This window comes from Acomys minous, assembly GCF_964271855.1.
Source record: "Acomys minous genome assembly, chromosome: 15".
Taxonomy (NCBI): domain Eukaryota; kingdom Metazoa; phylum Chordata; class Mammalia; order Rodentia; family Muridae; genus Acomys; species Acomys minous.
The window spans coordinates 98,442,501-98,463,457 of record NC_140497.1 but is presented as its reverse complement, the minus strand read 5'-3'; the positions used below and the strand labels follow the sequence as shown (position 1 = coordinate 98,463,457).

Below are 20,957 nucleotides of genomic sequence, written 5' to 3'. Positions count from 1 at the left end.
CTGCCTTCCCGGCACGGGAGAGATGGATTGAGGAGACAAAGCTGCACTGATAAGGCTCCTGGAAGCCGAGCTGGGCGGAACTAGGAGGGCAGTGTTCTCTTTAAATGTAGCACCTGGCCCTGGTCCCGGCAGACGCCCTCCATCCTGCTCCTCGGTGTCCCTTCCTCATGCGCAATACCTCAGCCAGGGGCCAAGACACAGAACTTGAATAGAGGCCCTGCCCTCCACCCCACAGTGCATCCTTGCCCAGTTTGGCTGCCCCCTGAGAACCGAGGACTGGATGGGCTTCGTTTACACAGTACAGGGGTCTCTTGTGGGGATCCCCTCACCCCTTCCCTACCCAAGCTTGCTTTACTCACATTCTTACCCATTTTCAGTTGTGTCCCTTGAATGTCTTGCCACCCTTGCCAGGGGTGAGCTGAGGGGAGAGGGGCCACCCCAGGGAGCCCTTCCTCCCGGCAGGGACCCTGCACCATACCTCATGCTAGTTCCCTGAAGCCTGGGGTGTTTGTCTGAACCGTTCGTTCCCTTTCATGGTCCCTGTCTCTCTGTCTTGATGCCCCCACCCTTCAGATCCTACACCATTTCAAGGCTTCCAGATGACCGTTCTTGTGAGAAGGACTGTGCAGCTTTTAATTTTTACTTTTGTTTCAAAGCCAAAGGGCCTTGCAATGCCCCTCTTGCCCGCCCCCTTCATCCCCTCTTTCCCTATACGACAATCAATGTGACCTCTCTTAAGGGCTGCCGCCCCCACCCGCCCCACCTTGCTGGTTCTGCAATGCTTGCCCCTAACTTCAATTCTCTCTCCTAAAATCTTCCCATTTCACTTTCTCCCTCTCATCTTGGTGCTGGGAATTAGGTGGTGGGGGCACGGGGGCAGGGAGATGGTCCCCGGGGTGACTGGGGTGTCAGTCGTGTTCTCCTTTATCAATGCTTGGTGATGACAGAGGAATCTGGGTATTTGTCAGGAGCCCCTTGTTGTTTTGTTTTGCTAGATGAGATTTCTGGTGGCTGTCTGTTCCCTGCTGTCCTGGGCACACTGTCAGCGTGCTGGGAGCATGGCAGGGGGTCCTCTGTCGCTCCTCATGTGGCTGTGAGGAGGTCTGGAGGGCAAGCAGCCTCCTCTCCTTATGCCAAAGGAACCCCCCCCCCCCCTGCACCGCACCCCGGGCTCCCAGCCCCTGGTGTGTTTTGAAGCATCTTGACCATTCTCATGGCCGCTGCATATTTATTTTAATGTTAAGTTTTTTTTAAAAACCTCTTTGACTTAAACGGGTGTGGAGAAGTAAAACAGGCAGAATGCCCCCCAATCTTAAGGGGCTTGGGTGGGGAGGGAACATCTCCTTCCCCCTCCCTTTGCTCCCCCTCCCCTCTCCCCACCGCAGCTCTAAAGCACTTGCCTCAAGTTATAAGCACTTTTGTGGAAAGGCCTATTTCAAGTGAGGACCTGGGAGCAGCCCGAGGTCCCAGCAAAGGACACAGAGCGAGGGCTACATAGGAGACAGGGAAACAGACATGTGAATCCGAGGGCGACATGAAAGAGCCAGTTTTTATTTTCTGATTTTGGGGGGGATGTTTCTGATTGGGTGGTGGCTTTGGTAGGGTTGTGTACTTCAGAAAAACAAATGGCACAAACTGTGGGTCCCACAATGGACCAACAGACCCGGGTCACTGCCACTGTCCAACTGAGACTCTGAGACTGACGGGCTACCTCCCCCACCCGTGGCCCCCTGAGCCATAGGACTGCTGAAACCACTGAATGTGCCGCCCAGGGTGGGGGGGGAGCAGCCCCTGGGGGAGGGGCCTCTCCTTTTGTTTGGTGCTGTGGGGGGGTGGGAGACAGGAAACTGAGGGAATGCCACCCCACATAGACATGTGTTCCTTGGGGTGGAGGGGCTGAGGAGGGCCGCCTCCCTCCTTCCCTCCCTCCCTCCCTCCCTCTCTCCCTTTCTAACCCCAGCCATGGCCCCTAGTCCTTCCTCACCCTACCGTCCTGACTTAAGTCCAGCTCACCTTTGCCTTCAATATGTAACCAAAGGAAAACTCAATACTGTTTCCACCGCTGTCTGCCCACCCGAGCCCCTTCCTCCTCCCTGGACCAGAAGGGGAGAAGAGGCTGGGGTGGGGATGGTGGGACCTGAGTGAATGCTTCTACAACTGTACCCCCAAAATCCTCTCTGTAGTCTTGGAAGGGGTCCCGAGAGGCAGGGTGGGGCCAGGCTGCCGGGCGGGGAGTGCGCACTGTGTACCGTATGCACATGAGTGTTTCTTTGTTGAAATGACGCCAGTCACTGCTCCAGCGGAGAGACCCTTCCTCCTTCCCACTCAGCCGTTGCTCACCTTCTCCCCCCACCCAGTGTTCACTTCCTGCCTCCCCTTCCCACCGCAAAGGAAAATAGCCTTACAGACCCTAGCCCAGCAACCCCACTCCTGGGGCAAGCCAGTGTGGCCCCATCCCGCCTGCCAAGTTTGAGCCCTACCTTTTGAGGAGGGGCAGGGGCGGTGCAGCCTCTTCCCTCTGGTGGCTCCAGCCCTCTGGGCAAGGACAGAGCTGAGGAATCTTTGAGGACCAAGCCCAGTGGTCTGGCAAGAGGGAGGTAGAGAAAGAAGGGTGTGATTTGGGGGACTCCCTCCTTCCAACCCAAACCCTATAGAGAAGTGACCAAATTCCCAGAGACAGGAGGGAGTTGGGGCGGGCGGGTCTGCTCTTTGAATTACTTGAAGGTACTGACTCTGAGGCTGCTGTTGCCCACGTGGGTGTGAGGGGCACTGTCACTGCATTGGGAGGGCAGAGGGTGGCGGGTGGCGAGAGGACCCACCCTTGGCCCTGTCCCTACCCTCACTCTGGGCGCCCCTCCAGTTGCACTAAAGTAGCTGTTGTGCCAGTCTTTACCCATGCCAGGGCGGGGCCTCTGCTTCCAGTCCTTCCTACGCCTGCGCCCCCATCCTGGACAATCTTGTTCATTCGTATTCCTGGATAGCTCAGCTGTGTGCGTGTGTGCGTGTGCGCGTGTGTGTTGTGGGGGTGGGGGTGGGTTTGGCTGCAGTGGGTCTCTCAGGGGTTTGGGAAGGGCTAGGGGAAAGATGGAGGATGGTGTCTCCTGCCCCCTTCCCCAACCCCAAGCCACAGAAGCCCGGGAGGGAGGGTGCCTACTCTTGCTGCCGCGTGTCCTGCAGATGTGCCAAAATAGGGGTGGGTGGGAGGGGGGGGTGCCTGGCAGAGCAGCCCCAGGCGGCTCTCTCAAAGCAATACAGTTCCCCTACCGGGAAACAGCAAGACAGGGGAGAGGGTTGGGTGGGGCCCTGGGGTCCCCATGTACAGCTGTGTATATTCAGGGGGTGTTCTCTGTCTGGTACCCGCTGTGGGCATCTGTGTGTGAACTTCCCCTTCCCCGTGCCCTGCATGACCTGTGATGCTGCAGACACCACCATCCTGTGTGCGGGTGTGTTGGGGGCACAGAGGGGCATGCCCCGTGTCCTGTTGCGCCCTCCACCCTGTGACCCATGTACTCGGTTGTAGGAAGTAAAGAGAACTGAGCACAATTCACTGGATTCTAAGTTGAATCTTTCTCTAAGCAATTTTCCCACTCCTGCCCGTCTCCCGCCCTGGATCCACCTGCGGTGCTAGTGTTGGGGTCAGGGGTGTTTAACGCTGGTGGGCAGCAATAAAGCCCAGATACCTGCATCCCCAGGGTGCTGAGGGCAGCAGAAAAAAATGGGGACCTTGGTGCATTTGCCCCGCCCCTCCCCCTCCTACCTGGGCTAAAGCACAATGCTCTCCCTGAAGACTGATGCGTCCCACGTCCCCCAGGCCCCCATGCTTGTCCTACACAAGCCTGCTTTGAGCCCTCCCACTACACCCTGGTTTTCTATGCTGTTTTGGTGCAAGTACAACTGTCGTAGTCATGGCTTTGGGATGGGTTCTGTTTATTAAAGTCCTCTTGCTCCTTGGCCCTGTGTCCCGCCTCCATTCCTGGGGGGAGGGAGGAAGGGCAACCTGGATCCTTTGCCACGGCCCCCCCATCAGCCGTCAGGAGCCATGGGCAGCAGCTGTTCCTCTAGCAGGGCTATAGTAAACATGAGGCTGCCCCCGAGCAGCAGCCCCAGCCCTTGCAGAACCACGTGGAGCACAGGTCGGGGCTCAGGAGGACGAAGCAGGGCTGGCAGCTGGAAGGAGACAAGATGTCAGGACCCTGTGCCCCCGCAGAGACCTACTCACTCACATGCTTTGTCTACTCCTGAGGCAAGATCTCACTGTCTGGTCCTGCTGGCTTGCAACACTGCAGACCAGGCTGACCTCGAACTCATGCTCCTGAGTGGGGGGCTTAACGGTGTACACCACCAAGCCTGCCCCATGTCTGCCTTGTCTTACAGTATCAGCAGCCCCTACCTTTGGGTACTTTTTCTTTCTTTTTTTTTTTAATATTTTTATTTAATTTTTTAATTTATGTGCATTGGTGTAAGGGTGTCAGATCTTGGAGTTACAGACAGTTGTGAGCTGCCATGTGGGTGCTGGGAATTGATTCCGGGACCTTTGGAAGAGCAGACAGTGCTCTTAACCACTGAGCCAACTTTCCAGCCCATGGGTACTTTTTCCTCATGGGCCAGGGCTCTCCCGACTGGGCTCCCCTCTCCACACCCACCTGCCCACTGTCCCTGAGTTGTCTGTTCTACCCCACATCTCTCACCATATCCACAAGGGCCACATAGAGGAAGACCCCAGCCGTGACCCCAAAGACCCAGGGAGTGAGAGGGACAGGGCCCAAGCTGAGCCCCACCCCCAGGGCTGCACCCCCCAGTCCCAGGGCTCCAGAAATGAGGCTCAGCAGCAGCAGCCTGCGGAAGGACAGCCCTGCCTGTAGCAGCATCGCAAAGTCACCTGTTGGGAGAGCACAGGGCGGGGTTGGGGGTGTCAGACTTCCCCTCCATTTTGTCACCTACCAGCCTCCTGAGTTCCGCTCCTCAGAGGGTCTCTCCTTTCTGAATCCCACCTACCCCACCTTCCTACCCAGTTCATGGGGCAGCTCGTGACAGAAGACTGCTAGGGTGGTGCTGAGGCCACTGGAGAAGCCATCAGAGAAGGCAGCACCTGGCGACAGTGGGGTCAAAGGGAGAAAGTCAGGCGCTGTATCCGAGCTCTCCCGCCTTCCTGCTGGCTCAGCCCTGCCTCCCACCCCTGCTTCTGTGGCCTCAAACCTAATGCGAGCCCATCAGTGAGGTTGTGCAGGCCGTCTCCCAGGAGGACCATCCATGCGATACTGCCACCCTGGTGCTCGTGACTGTGGCCTTGGTGCCCAGGAAGGGCCGGAGCCGAAGGCGCCTGCCTGTTCTCCCTCTGGCCCCGAACCTCTGGCTCTGTAGGAAGGAGGACCAGGTCAGGTGGTGGTGACCACAGGTGGGAACCGCCGCAGACTGGTATTGTGCTCATTTTCTCTTCTAGTCACCTGAAGCTGCCTGAAGGGGTTGGAGAGCCGTCCCACCGCCATCCTCTGGGTCAGGATTTGGTTCTCCGCGATCCCTTTGGCTCATGCAGGCTCTCTGAAATGGGAGGGTATCCCTCCTGGTGGAGGAGGTAGCAGGGCCAGGGGCTAAGGGGAGACCAGGCCAGCCGCTGGGAACACGAACACCTGATTCCACTGCCTGCACCTGGAGAATGTTTTTTAACCGGAAACCCTTTTCCCAGGTTGGCTTCCCTCTCTGTTTAATGTTGATATGAGCTGCAGAGAAGCCGTTTGGCCAAAAGTCCCGGGTCTGTGCCAAGAGGCCTATACCCACTCAGAGGTGGACAGGTCCTATCCAAGTGACCAAGCAGCCAAGGCCCAGAAGCACATGCTGCCCCTCACCCCCTGGCTTGGCTAGGACTCTGGCTTTGACAGGAGAAGAAAAGGGCAAAGTCACTCACTGGCCTGGGCCCTCTGTGCCGCACAACTCCCAGCACGTTCTCTAGAACGAAGAGCAGGAAGAGGCCTCCGAGCACTGACAGCCCTGGGCCCAGGTCCCCTTCTGAATGCTCGCCAGGTCCTGTGTGCTGCCCTCCTCGTGCCTGCCAGGAAGTAGATCAGGGCAGGCCCAGGAAACCCCAAACCCAATAGCATCCTCTCTCCCACTCATACACCCCAGTAGAAGGCAGCCGTGGCTAAAGCCAGGGGTGAGGAGTTAGGAAGGATGTGGGAGCTGACAAAAAGGGACGGCCGGGGGTGGGGTGGGGTGGTCCTGTGGGTGGGGACGCATGGATCCATCACCAGCTGCCGCACCCCCCACCCCCGGGTAAGAGTATGGAGATGGCGTTTCACATACGTGTGGCAGCAGGTGGACCAGTGCATCCCCACAGAGCGTGCCCACGGCCAGGGCCCCTAGAAAGCCTAGCACAGGCTGCAGTAGACGAGGTCCCAGGAGCCGCAGCAGCAGCAGGGAGAGGGGAGCAGGGAGGCTGAGCAGCAGGACCGCCAGGGCACTATGAAGCAGGGCTGCAAGAATGGAGCTAATGTTATGGTCAAGGCTGGCCCAGAGGTACCTAACCCCCACCCCACCCCACCCCCGCTTCCCATGAGCCTCCTTCTTAGCAAGGGACCCACTCCCTCTAAGGATGCAGGGTGTTGTCCACCCTCCTCCCTCACTGACCAGACAGTACGTCCCCTGGAGCTGCTGGAGCTGGGGATTTGATGCAAACGCGACTGTCGATCTGGTAAAGCAGAGCTGGGCACAGGAGAGCAAACTGGCGAGGAGTCAGGGGAGCAGCAGGGCTCAGGCCAAAATTGACCAGCAGCTGGGAACCGTTCAGACACTGAGATTGAGAGGACTGGGTGTTAGGGAGCCACAGTGAACCACACAGCCCAATCTTGACGTCTGTTCTTCCACAGAGTCCCGGTTCTCTCTCAGGACCCCCCTCAGCTCACACTGTCACATGCATCAGAGACAGGGGACAAGGGAACTTAATAATGTGGGCTAATCACTGGTGAGAGTAGTCAACCCCATAGGTTCCTCAGTTTCCCAGTGACCACTGCTGTCGTCCCCTCTTACACCCTGGTAATTCACTTGTTTTTATGATGCAGCTGCTTTGGCAACCAGACCACAGAGTCCTCCATGCCAGAATCCTAGACGAGGAAGAAACCTGACATGCCATCCATCTCTGGTCAACACCTCGTCATGTGTTGACCGTAACCTAAGCTGGAGTGCTGCTTTTGAGGGGGCACACCAACTGATCTCAGGGTCTGGCCGCGTTGTATATGGAACAAGGAATTGTTTTCTTTTTTTTTCTAGACAGACACAGTGTCATCTCAAGGACGCTTCTCCAAATAATCAGTCCCGCAGCCTAACCCTGAGATGTTTCTCTGGGTTGTGTGTTTGCTAAGTGTGGCCCCTGAGTATGGTCTGACTGCACGAAGGTCACCATTAGAATAACATCCTAATGCCGAGCAGCCATTCAGTTACTGACTTCCAACACGTCAGCGCCCCGCCCCCAGTCCTATAGCTCCTTCTCCCTCTAAAGACCATCAGACTCACATCCTCATTCAAATGGTCAGCCAACGAATGGTCCAGCAGCAGCAGCCTGTGAAAGAGGTCTAGGCCCGAGGGCCCTGGCCCATGGGGCAGGTCAGGGGCATTTGACTTCTCCAGGTCACCCCAACCTGAAGGGCCCAGAGGCATTCCTGTCCAGACACCCACACTCAGCTCCGGTCCCTGTAGCCTAGATTAGATGGATTAGTGAGTCAGATTCAGTCAAGTTCCCCAACACCAAGTCTCCTCAGTCCCAGGAAGATAGGAGAGCCTAGCATGAGTAGCTATGGGCCTAGAGGGGGTAGGGGAACCCCACACCAAGAGCCAAGTCAGCCTGGAGACACTGAACACCAAGAGCGAGGACTTTAAGGGTCTGGAGAGTTCAAAGCAGTAGAGGTAAGCAAGACCTTTAAGGTACTGAGCGATTGGTGCTGAAGGACTTCCCAGAAGCCAGCACTGGGCAACTGGAGCGTAAGCGAAACACCGCGTGGAGCTGGGAGGCATCACATTTTGGGGTTGGGAGAGAGATTAATACCTGTGTGTGAGATTGTCACCGCTCGGGGGTGCAGCCCGCCCAGTTGGAGGCTCATGGTGTCCCAGGCGAAGCCCCTGAACTCTGCCCAGCCCTAGGCTGTGGAGAAGCCGAGCCAGGCCCCCTGCAGTCAGTGTCCCATTTTCTCCATACTGGCCAAACAGCTGGGCCAGGTAGTGGCTCTGTTCCTGTTCAGCTGGGCCCAGGTTGGGGACTGAGCCTCCTACCCAGCCCAAGACCGCCCCCACACACAGGCCAGCCAACAGGCGATGCACTGGGGGGCCCATCACCAGGGTTGGAGGCTGTGGCTCTGACTTCTATTTCCTTTGGACCATCTTGACGATTGTACCCTAGAACGAGGAGGAGGGGCAGGTGAGGGGTTCTGTTCTTCAGCGCAGATTTGGGAGGGGGGACCCATGCACACTTTGCCGCTGCTTCATCTGAGGCTATCAGCAGCCTCGGGCTTCCTCTGTCCCTCCCCTGCCTTCTGAGCAACCTCCTGACCCAGAGGTCCAGAACTGACCCACGGCTCAGCTCCCCCAGACCCACTGTTCTGGCTTGCTCCACATCCATACCCCCCTCAATTTGCAGGGCCTCACGCCTCCTGGCAATGTGAGAGCTGTCACCTCAGGTCCCTGGGAGGCCTCACTGTGGACCTTACTGAGATTCCCGAGCCAGGGAGGTCAGCCTTCAGATGCAGCCAAGTCACACAGAGGGCTGAAATGGATAGGTTTCCCTTAACCCACCTGTTTTGGGGCGGGGCGACTGTGGGAAGGTTCATATAGGAGTTAATGGTTCACTGGTCTCTGGGATGGGGGGGTCAAAAGTCAGTCTCTGCTGGGCCTTGACTGGGGAGGGGCCACCCTCTGCCCCGAGGAAGCCACATGGCTAAGAACCTGTGCTCAGTTTTTCCTCTTAAATATTTCACAACCTATAACCCACTCAGCACCATCCAAGCCTTCTGAATGTACCCTTCCCACGTACCTCACATCTGCTACTGAGCTTTTGTGTCTAACCCCATCCCCACATTCCCTGGGGACATTGAACCAAGGTGTCCCCTAAACTGGGAGGTAGGGTAAGAGGCAGGTAAGCTGCTGGCCCAGATGCATTCAGGAAAGAAACTGTTCTTAGCAGCCCCCACCCTGAGAACCGGAAGAGCTGCAACTCCCCACTCCAGCGAGCACTGACTGTCAGCACCCCCAGCTCTGTAATCAATGAACAAGAAAGGGGAAGCCCTGTTGAGGAAGAGAAGCCAGGACGGGGCTCCCCTCTGATATCTGACCTAGCTTAAGATCAGGGGATCAAAGTCTGATTAACATGATGGGTCCAGGGGGTTGGGGTTGGCATTACCTGACAGCAGGACAGGAGACACCAAGAACACCCAGAGGAAGGGGGACCCAGCCTTCTTGTGGCAGGCAGGCTGGACAAGGGTCACCTGCAGGGAGGGGGTAGGGGAGGGACACTACCTTAAAGGGGCAGGCTTGCTTTGCCCAAGGCCTCCTAGCCTGGGCACTACGCTCCCTAGTGCACACCTGTTAACTCTTTTCCTATGAAAAACAGAGGAGTCCAGGCCAGGGCAGGAACATTTATTAGGAGGGGGGTTGCAGTTAGGCCCTCATGTCCCACACAAACACGAGACTGTCTTCTTTCAGAGGAAGAGGACAGAGGGCCCTGATCCCAGGGGACTGGCAGTGGCAGCAGGACAAGGAGGGCATGAGTGTGAGGTGGGTAAGGGCGCTCACTGCTCACCACCCCTCCAGGGAAGTCTAGTGGCTAAAATGCAGCTCCTCCTCCCTCCAGTCCCACAGCCCAGGAGAAGACAGGCTTGCTCTGGGCAGACTCTTGGGTCCTGGCCGTGGTGGAGGTGAGGACTCACTTCTTGCTATCTCTTGCTGCTTCTGCGGGTTTCTTTGCCGTTGCTGACAGGGTTGCTGGAGGGGCCAGGAGGGCCAGAAGGTGTGTGGTTGGGCTGGCTTCGAGTGATTCGCGTGCTGGGGGTGTGTGAGGGGGTGTGAGAGGGGTGGGGGCCACCGACAGGACCCGCTTGGGTGCTCAGCCCGTTCCCGTTCTGGCTCTCAGAAGCTGGTTGGAGGAGGGGGAGAAACAGAATGAGGTGGTTAAGATAAGAAAGCGTCCGTCCCCAAGGTCCACCTCAGCCCCAGTGACGGCTGAGTCTTCACCGTGCACAACTGCATGAATGCTGACCAAGTAGAAAAAGACCATGGGCTGAGATATGCGTGGGACCCTAGCCTTGACAATTTTAACTGTCTCCTGGGAAAAGTCAGTGAAGGACCGTCTACATTGGTTGCCTGTGACTATAGGGGATTGTCATTAACTTAATTTCATGGGAAGACCCAGCCTTATGGGCAGCCGTTCCCTAGGCAGGCAGTGCTGAATAGAGTACAGAGAGCCATGGGCTACAGTGTGAATGGGACTCCTTGCTGCGTGAGCCCTATATATAATATATAATTATAGCTAGTTCCGTATCATTGGAAATCAGATCTAGAGTTAGCTGTTTAGTTCAAGACTTAGGGGCCTTTGTTTTTGTTTTTCTTTTCTCTTCTCTTCTCTTCTCTTCTCTTCTCTTCTCTTCTCTTCTTCTTCTCTCTCTCTCTCTCTCTCTCTCTCTCTCTCTCTCTCTCTCTCTCTCTCTCTCTCTCTCTCTCTTCTTTCTGTCCTGGACTCACTTTGTAGACCAGGCTGTCCTTGAACTCAGTGATCCGCCCGTCTCTGCCTCCTGAGTGCTGGGATTAAAGGCGTGCGCCACCATGCCCAGCTTTGAAAAAAATGTCCTTTGGCCCAAGGTGACTGTAAACTGGAGATCAGCAAGAAGGGCTGTAAGCTTCTGTTTGAATGAGAGGATGGGGCTTGGCCTATCACGTGGGAGTTAGTGCTTGGGTTAGATACTCAGAAGTATAATAAAATAAAAAATATGCCGGGTGTGGTGGCGCACGCCTGTAATCCCAGCACTCAGGAGGCAGAGGCAGGCGGATCGCTGTGAGTTCGAGGCCAGCCTGGTCTACAAAGTGAGTCCAGGACAGCCAAGGATACACAGAGAGACCCTGTCTTGAAGAACAAAAATGAACAAAAAAAGCTTTTGTAACTGTGGGCTGGAGAATCATACGAGAGTGCCCTAACCCTTGTGTGATTTCTGCATTACCTGTCGACTTGACACAACCTAGACCCTCGTGGGCAGAGGCAAGTGGGCTGGCCTGTGGGCTGTCTATGGCGTTGTCCTTAAATCAATTACACTGTGGGCAGTGTCACCCTCAGAGTGGGGAGCCTGAGCTGCACACAGGCGAGCATGCTTCTGTGCTCCTGAGCATGTGCACAGTGTGACTAGCGTCCTTAGCTCTGTCCACCACAGTGACAGACTCCATGTGGCCTGGAACCCTTCCTCCCCAGCCCTGCTTGCTGTCAGGATAACTTAAGAAGGCGCACACAAAGGCCCGGGCTGATTCTTAGCGATCCCGGCAGTAGAGAACTGGAGGCGCTAAGACTGGGAGCTCTAGGTCTGCCCGAGCCATGTGAGGCCTGTCTCAGAACGGCCCCATCACCACTCAACGTGGGCTGGGTCAGCCCGAGCCATGTGAGGCCTGTCTCAGAACGGCCCCATCACCACTCAACGTGGGCTGGCAAGATGGCTCTGAGGTTACGGCACTTTCTGCCAAGCCTGATGACTTGAATTTGATCTTTGGAACTTGTATGATGAAAGGAGATCTGACATCCACAAATTGTGCCACATGCCCACTTGTGCCACATGAATGCTTCCTCCCCAAATAAATATAGAGAAAAAATATACAAACCAAAAAGAGTGCCAAGAAAAACATTTCTCATTTCTATTAGCAGATAGCAAGCTGAATGAACATTTGGCAAATGGAAGTTTAGGAGCACATGGTCTTGCGTGTAGGTGCAGCTTTTCTTTTTTTGTTTGTTTGTTTTGAGCCAGGGTTTCTCTGTGTGGCCCTAGTTGTTCTGGAACTTGCTCTGTAGACCAGGTTAGTCTCGAACTCAGAGATCTGCTTGCCTTTGCCTTCTGAGTGCTGGGATTACAGGTGTGTGCCGCCATGTTGTTTTTGTTTTTGAGACAGGGCCTTGATGTGGGGATCAAGCTGGCCTGGAAAGCATTCTGTGGAGCTTAGAATGTCCTCAGAATTTCTCAGCACTCAGGAGGCAGAGGCAGGTGGATCGCTTTGAGTATGAGGTCAGCCTGGTCTGCACAGTGAGTCCAGGACAGCCAGGGCTACACAGAGAGACCCTGTCTCAAGAAACAAAACAAAAGCCCTCAGAACTTGCAATAACCCTCCTTGCCTCTGCTGCTTAAGTGCTAGACAGCAACTATGCCTGGCTCTTGGATATACCTTATTAGAAATATTTTTGCAAGCCGGGCGTGGTGGCACACGCCTTTAATCCCAGCACTCGGGGGGCAGAGGCAGGCGGATCGCTTTGAGTTCGAGGCCAGCCTGGTCTACAAAGTGAGTCCAGGACAGCCAGGGCTACACAGAGAAACCCTGTCTCGAAAAACCAAAAAAAAAAAAAAAAAAAAAAAAGAAATATTTCTGCAGCCAGGTGTGGTGGCCCACACCTTTTATCCCAGCACTTGGGAGGCAGAGGCAGGCGAATTGCTGTGAGTTCTAGGCCAGCCTCGTTTACAAAGCAAGTCCAGGTCAGTGAGGGATGTTACACAGAGAAACCCTGTCTCAAAAAATAATAATAATTTTTTTTTTGGCCAGGTATGGTAGCACACACCTTTAATCCCAGCACTCAGGAGGCAGAGGCAGGCTGATCAATGTGAGTTCAAGGCCAGAAAGGCTATACATAGAAACCTCATCTTGAAAAAAAAATTTTTGCAGCTAGACATGATGGTAACATACCTTGGCACTTGGTTTGCTTTTTTGGTTTTGTTTTTGTTTTTTTTGAGACAGGGTCTCTCTGTGTAGCCTTGGCTGGACTCACTTTTTAGACCAGGCTGGCCTCGAACTCACAAAGATCTACCTTCTTCTACCACCCTGAATGTTGGGGTTAAAAGTATGGACCACCGAGCCCAGCTACATCTTTCTTATTTATTTGTGTGTGTGTGTGTGTGTGTGTGTGTGTGTGTGTGTGTGTGTGTGTGTGTGAGAGAGAGAGAGAGAGAGAGAGAGAGAGAGAGAGAGACAGACAGACAGGCAGAGACAGAGACAGAGACAGAGAGAGACAGAGAGGCAGAGACAGAGAAGAGAGGGGCAGGGCCTCCCTGACTGGCCTGACACTTCAGGATAGCCACCAACACGGAGTGATCCTCTACTCTAAGTGTGGATTATAGCCATGAGGCATCCTACCCAGCATTAAGTCATTTTTCTTTTCTATTCCTTCTTTAGACTTATTTTAATTTTACACATAACGGTATTTTGCACACACACACACACACACACTCACACACACGCATACATACATATACATATGGGCACCACACTGCATGAAGGGGACACTGGATCCCCTGGAAATGGAGCTGTGAGCTACCATGGTCCTAGGCCAGCCACTGCTCTTAACTGCCAAACCACGTCTCCAGCCCTTAAGTCACCTTCAGCCTAAAGTGCATGCTAATATCAATGGTGGAACTGAGTGGTATCAACTTCAGTTGTGTCACTGGCATCTTTCCACAGAGCCAGACCCTGCAGGGTATATACAGTCATGTGTGAGGGACTGTAAGCATTGGCTGGCATGTGGGCATGTCTCTGGGGAACTGTGATTAACTTAATTATGTGGGAAATCCCAGCCCACTGTGGGTGGCCAATTCTGTTGTTTAGTTTTGTTTTGAAACTGGGTCTGGAACTCACTAAATGGACCAGGATGGCCTCCAACTCACAGAGACCCTCCTGTCAATGCCTCCTAAGTACTGGAATCAAAGGGGCACGTTGCTATGCCAAGCTTGGGTGGTATTTTCTAAGAGTGGAGAAACGAGGATGACGGCAAGCAAATGAGCGCATAAGCAGCCATGGATTTGTTCCTTTTTGGGAGGCAGAGGCTGGTGGATCGCTGTGAGTTCGAGGCCAGCCTGGTCTACAAAGTGAGTCCAGGACAGCCAAGGCTACACAGAGAAACCCTGTCTTGAAAAACCAAAACCAAACAAACAAAAAAAATTAAATTAAAAAAGAAAGAAAGAAAGAAAGAAAGAAAGAAAGAAAGAAAGAAAAAGAATTCGTCCCTTTGCTGGTGCCTGTGGACATGGTGTGGACAGAGGCCCTGCAGTGCTGTCAGTCAGCAGACGAAGGGCTTGGGGTGACGGCTCAGTGCTTAGAGCTGCTCTCCTAACTAGCCCAGGTTTGGCTCCCAGAGCCCACAGTGCAGGAACAACCATCTGTAGCTCCAGTTCTGGAGAAGGAGAATCTGCTACCCTTTTCTGGGTCCTGGGGCGCTGTACACGTGTGGTGCAGTCATACATGAAGACAGAACATTCATATAATGTAAAAATAGAGGAAACCTAAAAACAATTGTTTGTAATTGACTACAACAAATTAAAAAACTCCCCATTGTGTAGTGACACTGCAGCCACTGTGCTGTGTAGTGACACTGCAGCCACTGTGCTGTGTAGTGACACTGCAGCCACTGTGCTGTGTAGTGACACTGCAGCCACTGTGCTGTGTAGTGACACTGCAGCCACTGTGCTGTGTACTGACACTGCAGCCACTGTGTTGTGTACTGACACTACAGCCACTGTGCTGTGTAGTGACACTACAGCCACTGTGTTGTGTAGTGACACTGCAGCCCTGTGCTGTGTAGTGACACTGCAGCCACTGTGCTGTGTAGTGACACTGCAGCCACTGTGTTGTGTAGTGACACTGCAGCCACTGTGCTGTGTAGTGACACTGCAGCCACTGTGCTGTGTAGTGACACTGCAGCCACTGTGCTGTGTACTGACACTGCAGCCACTGTGTTGTGTACTGACACTACAGCCACTGTGCTGTGTAGTGACACTACAGCCACTGTGTTGTGTAGTGACACTGCAGCCCTGTGCTGTGTAGTGACACTGCAGCCACTGTGCTGTGTAGTGACACTGCAGCCACTGTGCTGTGTAGTGACACTGCAGCCACTGTGCTGTGTAGTGACACTGCAGCCACTGTGCTGTGTAGTGACACTGCAGCCACTGTGCTGTGTAGTGACACTGCAGCCACTGTGCTGTGTAGTGACACTGCAGCCACTGTGCTGTGTAGTGACACTGCAGCCACTGTGCTGTGTAGTGACACTGCAGCCACTGTGCTGTGTAGTGACACTACAGCCACTGTGCTGTGTAGTGACACTGCAGCCCTGTGCTGTGTAGTGACACTGCAGCCCTGTGCTGTGTAGTGACACTGCAGCCACTGTGCTATGTAGTGACACTGCAGCCACTGTGCTATGTAGTGACACTGCAGCCACTGTGCTGTGTAGTGACACTGCAGCCACTGTGCTGTGTAGTGACACTGCAGCCACTGTGCTGTGTAGTGACACTGCAGCCACTGTGCTGTGTAGTGACACTGCAGCCACTGTGCTGTGTAGTGACACTGCAGCCACTGTGCTGTGTACTGACACTGCAGCCACTGTGTTGTGTACTGACACTACAGCCACTGTGCTGTGTAGTGACACTACAGCCACTGTGTTGTGTAGTGACACTGCAGCCCTGTGCTGTGTAGTGACACTGCAGCCACTGTGCTGTGTAGTGACACTGCAGCCACTGTGTTGTGTAGTGACACTGCAGCCACTGTGCTGTGTAGTGACACTGCAGCCACTGTGCTGTGTAGTGACACTGCAGCCACTGTGCTGTGTACTGACACTGCAGCCACTGTGTTGTGTACTGACACTACAGCCACTGTGCTGTGTAGTGACACTGCAGCCACTGTGTTGTGTACTGACACTGCAGCCCTGTGCTGTGTAGTGACACTGCAGCCACTGTGCTGTGTAGTGACACTGCAGCCACTGTGCTGTGTAGTGACACTGCAGCCACTGTGCTGTGTAGTGACACTGCAGCCACTGTGCTGTGTAGTGACACTGCAGCCACTGTGCTATGTAGTGACACTGCAGCCACTGTGCTATGTAGTGACACTGCAGCCACTGTGCTGTGTAGTGACACTGCAGCCACTGTGTTGTGTACTGACACTGCAGCCACTGTGCTGTGTAGTGACACTGCAGCCACTGTGTTGTATACTGACACTGCAGCCACTGTGCTGTGTAGTGACACTGCAGCCACTGTGTTGTGTAGTGACACTGCAGCCCTGTGCTGTGTAGTGACACTGCAGCCACTGTGCTGTGTAGTGACACTGCAGCCACTGTGCTGTGTAGTGACACTGCAGCCACTGTGCTGTGTAGTGACACTGCAGCCACTGTGCTGTGTAGTGACACTGCAGCCCTGTGTTGTGTAGTGACACTGCAGCCCTGTGCTGTGTAGTGACACTGCAGCCACTGTGCTGTGTACTGACACTGCAGCCCTGTGTTGTGTAGTGACACTGCAGCCACTGTGTTGTGTACTGACACTACAGCCACTGTGCTGTGTAGTGACACTGCAGCCACTGTGTTGTGTAGTGACACTGCAGCCCTGTGTTGTGTAGTGACACTGCAGCCACTGTGCTGTGTAGTGACACTGCAGCCACTGTGCTGTGTAGTGACACTGCAGCCACTGTGTTGTGTACTGACACTACAGCCACTGTGCTTTGTAGTGACACTGCAGCCACTGTGCTGTGTAGTGACACTGCAGCCACTGTGCTGTGTAGTGACACTGCAGCCACTGTGTTGTGTAGTGACACTGCAGCCACTGTGTTGTGTAGTGACACTGCAGCCACTGTGCTTGTACTGACACTGCAGCCCTGTGTTGTGTAGTGACACTGCAGCCACTGTGTTGTGTACTGACACTGCAGCCACTGTGCTTATACTGACACTGCAGCCCTGTGTTGTGTAGTGACACTGCAGCCACTGTGCTGTGTACTGACACTGCAGCCACTGTGCTTACAGTGCAGTGCAACACTCATGTGTTTGTTGCCATGGCGGTGTAAAACAACTTTCAGAGCTGTGAGCCTTAAAAAGGCATGGCACACAATTATGTAATATATATCAACCTACAATAAATGAACATGTGATTATATATTACTAGCTTAAGTATTTCCAGTTATTTCTTTGTATGTGTGTGTTTTTTAAAGATTTGTTTACTTATTGTTATGTATACAGTGCTCTGCCTGCATGTACACCTGCGTGCCAGAAGAGGGCACCAGATCTCATCTTAGATGACTGAGTCACCATGTGGTTGCTGGGAATTGAACTCAGGACCTTCAGAAGAGCAGGTGGTGCTCTTAACCTCTGAACCATCTCTCTAGCCCTTTCTTTGTGTTTTTTGAGAAAAGGTTTTGCTATGAATCTGGCCTCAAATTGGCTACTTAGACCACGCTGTGCTCAAATTTGGTGGTTCTCACAGGATGCAGTGGTGCATGCTTATAATCCCAGCACTGGCAAGGCAGAGGCAGGTGGATTTCTTTGAGTTCAAGGCCAACCTGGTCTACAAAGTGAGTCCAGGACAGCCAGAGCTACACAGAGAAACTCTGTCTCAAAAAAAATTAAAAAATTAAAAATTTAGTGATTCTCTTGCCCTTACCTCCCCAGTACTGGAATGTATGCAGGTACAGCCTGCTATATTATATTTGCTATTAGTATTTCAGAGTGTAGGTCTTTTTTTAAAACAAGGAAATCATGGGGCTGCAGAGATGGCTCAGAGGTTAAGAGCACTGGCTGCTCTACCAGAGGTCCTGAGTTCAATTCCCAGGACCACATGGTGGCTCATAGCCATCTAGAGTGAGATTTGGTGCCCTCTTCTGGCATGCAGGTGTAGACAGAACACTGTAATAAACAAATAAATAAAAAAGGAAATCAAATTTTGGTTTGGTCTTGTTCGAGACAAGGTCTAGCTTTTCTGCTGTTGTTTTTGAGACAAGGTTTCTCTGTATAACCCTGGCTGTCCTGGAACTCACTCTGTAGAGCAGGCTGGCCTCAAAGTCACAGAGATCGGGCTGCTTCTGTTTCCCGAGTGCTGGGATTAAAGGTGTGCACCACCACTGCCCAGAGAACAAGGTCTAGCTTTAAATCCTAGACGAGACAGGAACTTGTGACAATCCTTTTCCCTCATCTCTCCAGAGCTGGGATTACAGTTGTGAAAAATTAGATAACAAATGATTTTTTTTTCCGAGACAGGGTTTCTCTGTGTAGCCTTGGCTGTCCTGGACTCACTTTGTAGACCAGGCTGGCCTCGAACTCACAGAGATCCTCCTGCCTCTGCCTCCTAAGTGCTAGGATTAAAGGCGTGCGCCACCACCCACCCAGCTTGTTTTTACTTTTTTTTTTTTTTTGAGACAGGGTTTCTCTGTGTAGCCTTGGCTGTCCAGGACTCACTTGGTAGACCAAGCTGGCCTTGAACTCACAGTGATTCCCCCTGCCTCTGCTTCCCAGAGTGCTAGGATCACTGTGCCCAGTTTATTTTTAAATAAATTATGTTTAATTTTATTTCATGTGCATTGATGTGAGGGTGTCAGATCACCTCGAACTAGAGTTATGAGCTGCCATGTGGGTGCTGGGTCCTCTAGGAAACACTAGTGCTCAACACGGAGCCATCTCTCCAGCCCCTCGCTTAGTGATTCATGTATGTGTGTGTATGCAGCATATATATGTGTGTATGTATGTATGTGTGTGTGTGTGTGTTTGTATCTAAATGGTCTTATTGCAAGGGGTTTACAGTAATATGGCATACGTAATCCTATTTCCTCTTAACTGTCGCCCGCCACATGTGGAGAAACTCCTCCCTTTAGAGTAAGGGAAGGAAAGCGCGCTCCAGCTCCGTCAGGGTTGCAACAGGCCTCCAGATCTTTTCACCACTGAGATTTGCAGAAGGTATAAAAATGAAGGTACAGGGAAGTCTGGGTGGAGGGGAACATTCGACAGAAGAGACACTTGGAAAGGGGACAAGGGAAATGCATCTTCCCTGGCCGTGGAGACCAGGCCCTAAAGGGGCCCGGGAGGGAAAGAAATGGAGTCACTGACCTGGAGAGGAGGCAGGGGGTCCTGTGGTCGCTGGGGGCGCAGTGGGGCTGCTGTCATTCTGCACCTGAGGGCAGATTAGACACTCAGACCCTCAACGCGAGCCGTTTGGCCTGGTCTGTGAGCCACTGTCTCCACTCTCAGGCCCATGGACTCACCGATTTGTTGGGCGCCTGCTGACTGCTGTACTCTGGGTTGGGCTCGCTGAAATTAGGAACTTCAGAATAAACCATACAGAATCTGCAATGAAAGAAGCCAACGCCTCGGACCCGTCCTTTGGGCCACACACACACAACCCCAGCCATGGTGTGGCTGCACAGGCATGTGTGGCTCCCCGATTCGGGCTGCTGGTGCTTTCCTCCAGCTCCAGGACAACTTACTCCCCAATCTTCTGCAGGTCGCCCCCGCGGCCAGTGTACAGCGTCAGACAACCTTTGAACACGGAAGCGTACCTGTGGGACGGAGGGAGGGCAAGCCGGATTCAGTCTTCAGAAAAGTTGTGGCCCCTTTTAGCCACCCCCGACTGCTGCTGCTACTGGGAGACCCCCGCCTTACCCTTTGGTGAGTCGGATAATGTCGCCAGGCTGGATTAGGTTGCCCACGTCGTCCCACACAGAGATATTGATGCTGCCCGTTTTGTCTGCCACTTTACAGGTCCGAACCTCGTGCCCGTCCTTTGTCTTGGTCACTCGGCCTTTAAGGGAAGAAATACATGGCAGTGGAGATAGAGTCACACAAGTGGGTAGTGATCGTGAGGCTCTGGGTAAAAGAGTAGAAGCAAAGCCGCGAGTGCAGAAGGTTATGAGTGGGTGTGTGGGATGCTAGTGGAGGGTCCAGCACCATGGAGAGAGCCCTGAGTGGGGGGAGAAAAAGGGCCCGCGTGGCCCGCGAGGCGCTGGTTTGTTTAGTTTTATCTACTTTATCCCCGCCGGCAGTTTCCCGTGCCAGTGGTCTAAGAGAGATTAGAACGATCAGAGCCTTGGGGAGCCTCCTCCTGGTCCCGGCAACAAGTTAAGAAGGCAGGCGGTGGTCCCGTGCGCCCCCACTCCGTATGCTCCACCCCTTTCCCTCCCGCGAGTCCACTGCGCACGCATAGCCACCTGTCTCCAGTACAATGAAGATGAGGTTGAGGTTCTTGAGCCCGGGCTTGATATCCTTCACGAAGGTCTCGGTCGTCATGCTTCCCGAGCCGCGGCACCCCGCTGGAAGCGGAAACGGGGGGTGAAGGATCGAGCCCGGGAGCCTGTGCCCCCCGTGCTCCCGCCAGGCCTACCCACCACGCCAGGCGGGGGCATCTGGTGGCCTCTGCCCGTCTCTAGCCCTTCTGGGAGGTTAGAAACGAACTTCCCTGGGGGAGGGGAGGGGGGTCGGGGCTCGTACTTGAAGATCCGAAGTTGGCGATCTCGGTATAGAGGCTCAGGGGCTGCGCGGCCCTCGGTCAGGATGCTCTCCGCCTCGCGCTCCGAAGCGGGCGCGCTGGATTCAGGAGACGGCGCCAGGGAACAGACTCTGACGACTCCGCAGGTCTCCGGGAGCCCTCATCCCCACGGCCCCCAGCTCGGCCCGTCCCCTCCCCCAGCCGCAGCCCACTACCCAGCCAGCTAGCCGGCCCGCAGGACCCTGCACGCCGCGGAGCCGCCCGCAGGGGGAGCCAGGGGGCCGCCGGCCTGCCCGCCCCGCGCCGGATGCTGCGGAGGGGGAACGCGGAAACGTCCCCCCTCCGCCAGCCAATAGGAACCGGCCTGCCGCCCGGGACGCCCTGCCCCCCAGCCGCCGCCCGTCCAATCAGGCTGTGCGTTCGCTCGCAGCGGAGGGGGCGGTCCTAGGTTTTAAAGGAGCCTCGCGGACTAGCTCGCTGCCGGAGAAGATGGGACGGGCCGCCAGGGGGCGCCCCGGCCAC

The 20,957-nt window shown here is 54.4% G+C and overlaps 2 protein-coding genes across 2 annotated transcripts; both read right to left on the bottom strand.

The window, feature by feature from the left end:
• Positions 1-1,286: 1,286 nt before the first annotated feature.
• SLC39A5 (solute carrier family 39 member 5) lies at positions 1,287-9,464 on the bottom strand. The gene is made up of 12 exons (XM_084758521.1): positions 9,380-9,464; positions 8,629-8,746; positions 8,033-8,379; positions 7,504-7,687; positions 6,622-6,784; positions 6,298-6,467; positions 5,903-6,043; positions 5,445-5,538; positions 5,197-5,355; positions 5,009-5,089; positions 4,689-4,879; positions 1,287-4,167 (listed from the first exon to the last, which is right to left on the bottom strand). The coding sequence occupies exons 3-12, from the start codon at positions 8,314-8,316 to the stop codon at positions 4,024-4,026; spliced, it is 1,611 nt and encodes a 536-aa protein (XP_084614647.1). The 5' UTR covers positions 8,317-8,379; positions 8,629-8,746; positions 9,380-9,464; the 3' UTR covers positions 1,287-4,023.
• A 137-nt stretch (positions 9,465-9,601) lies between these two features.
• NABP2 (nucleic acid binding protein 2) lies at positions 9,602-20,750 on the bottom strand. Its single transcript, XM_084758604.1, has 7 exons — positions 20,438-20,750; positions 20,158-20,259; positions 19,613-19,751; positions 19,438-19,509; positions 19,216-19,297; positions 19,061-19,124; positions 9,602-10,111 (listed from the first exon to the last, which is right to left on the bottom strand). The coding sequence occupies exons 2-7, from the start codon at positions 20,234-20,236 to the stop codon at positions 9,912-9,914; spliced, it is 636 nt and encodes a 211-aa protein (XP_084614730.1). The 5' UTR covers positions 20,237-20,259; positions 20,438-20,750; the 3' UTR covers positions 9,602-9,911.
• Between the last annotated feature and the right edge of the window lie 207 nt (positions 20,751-20,957).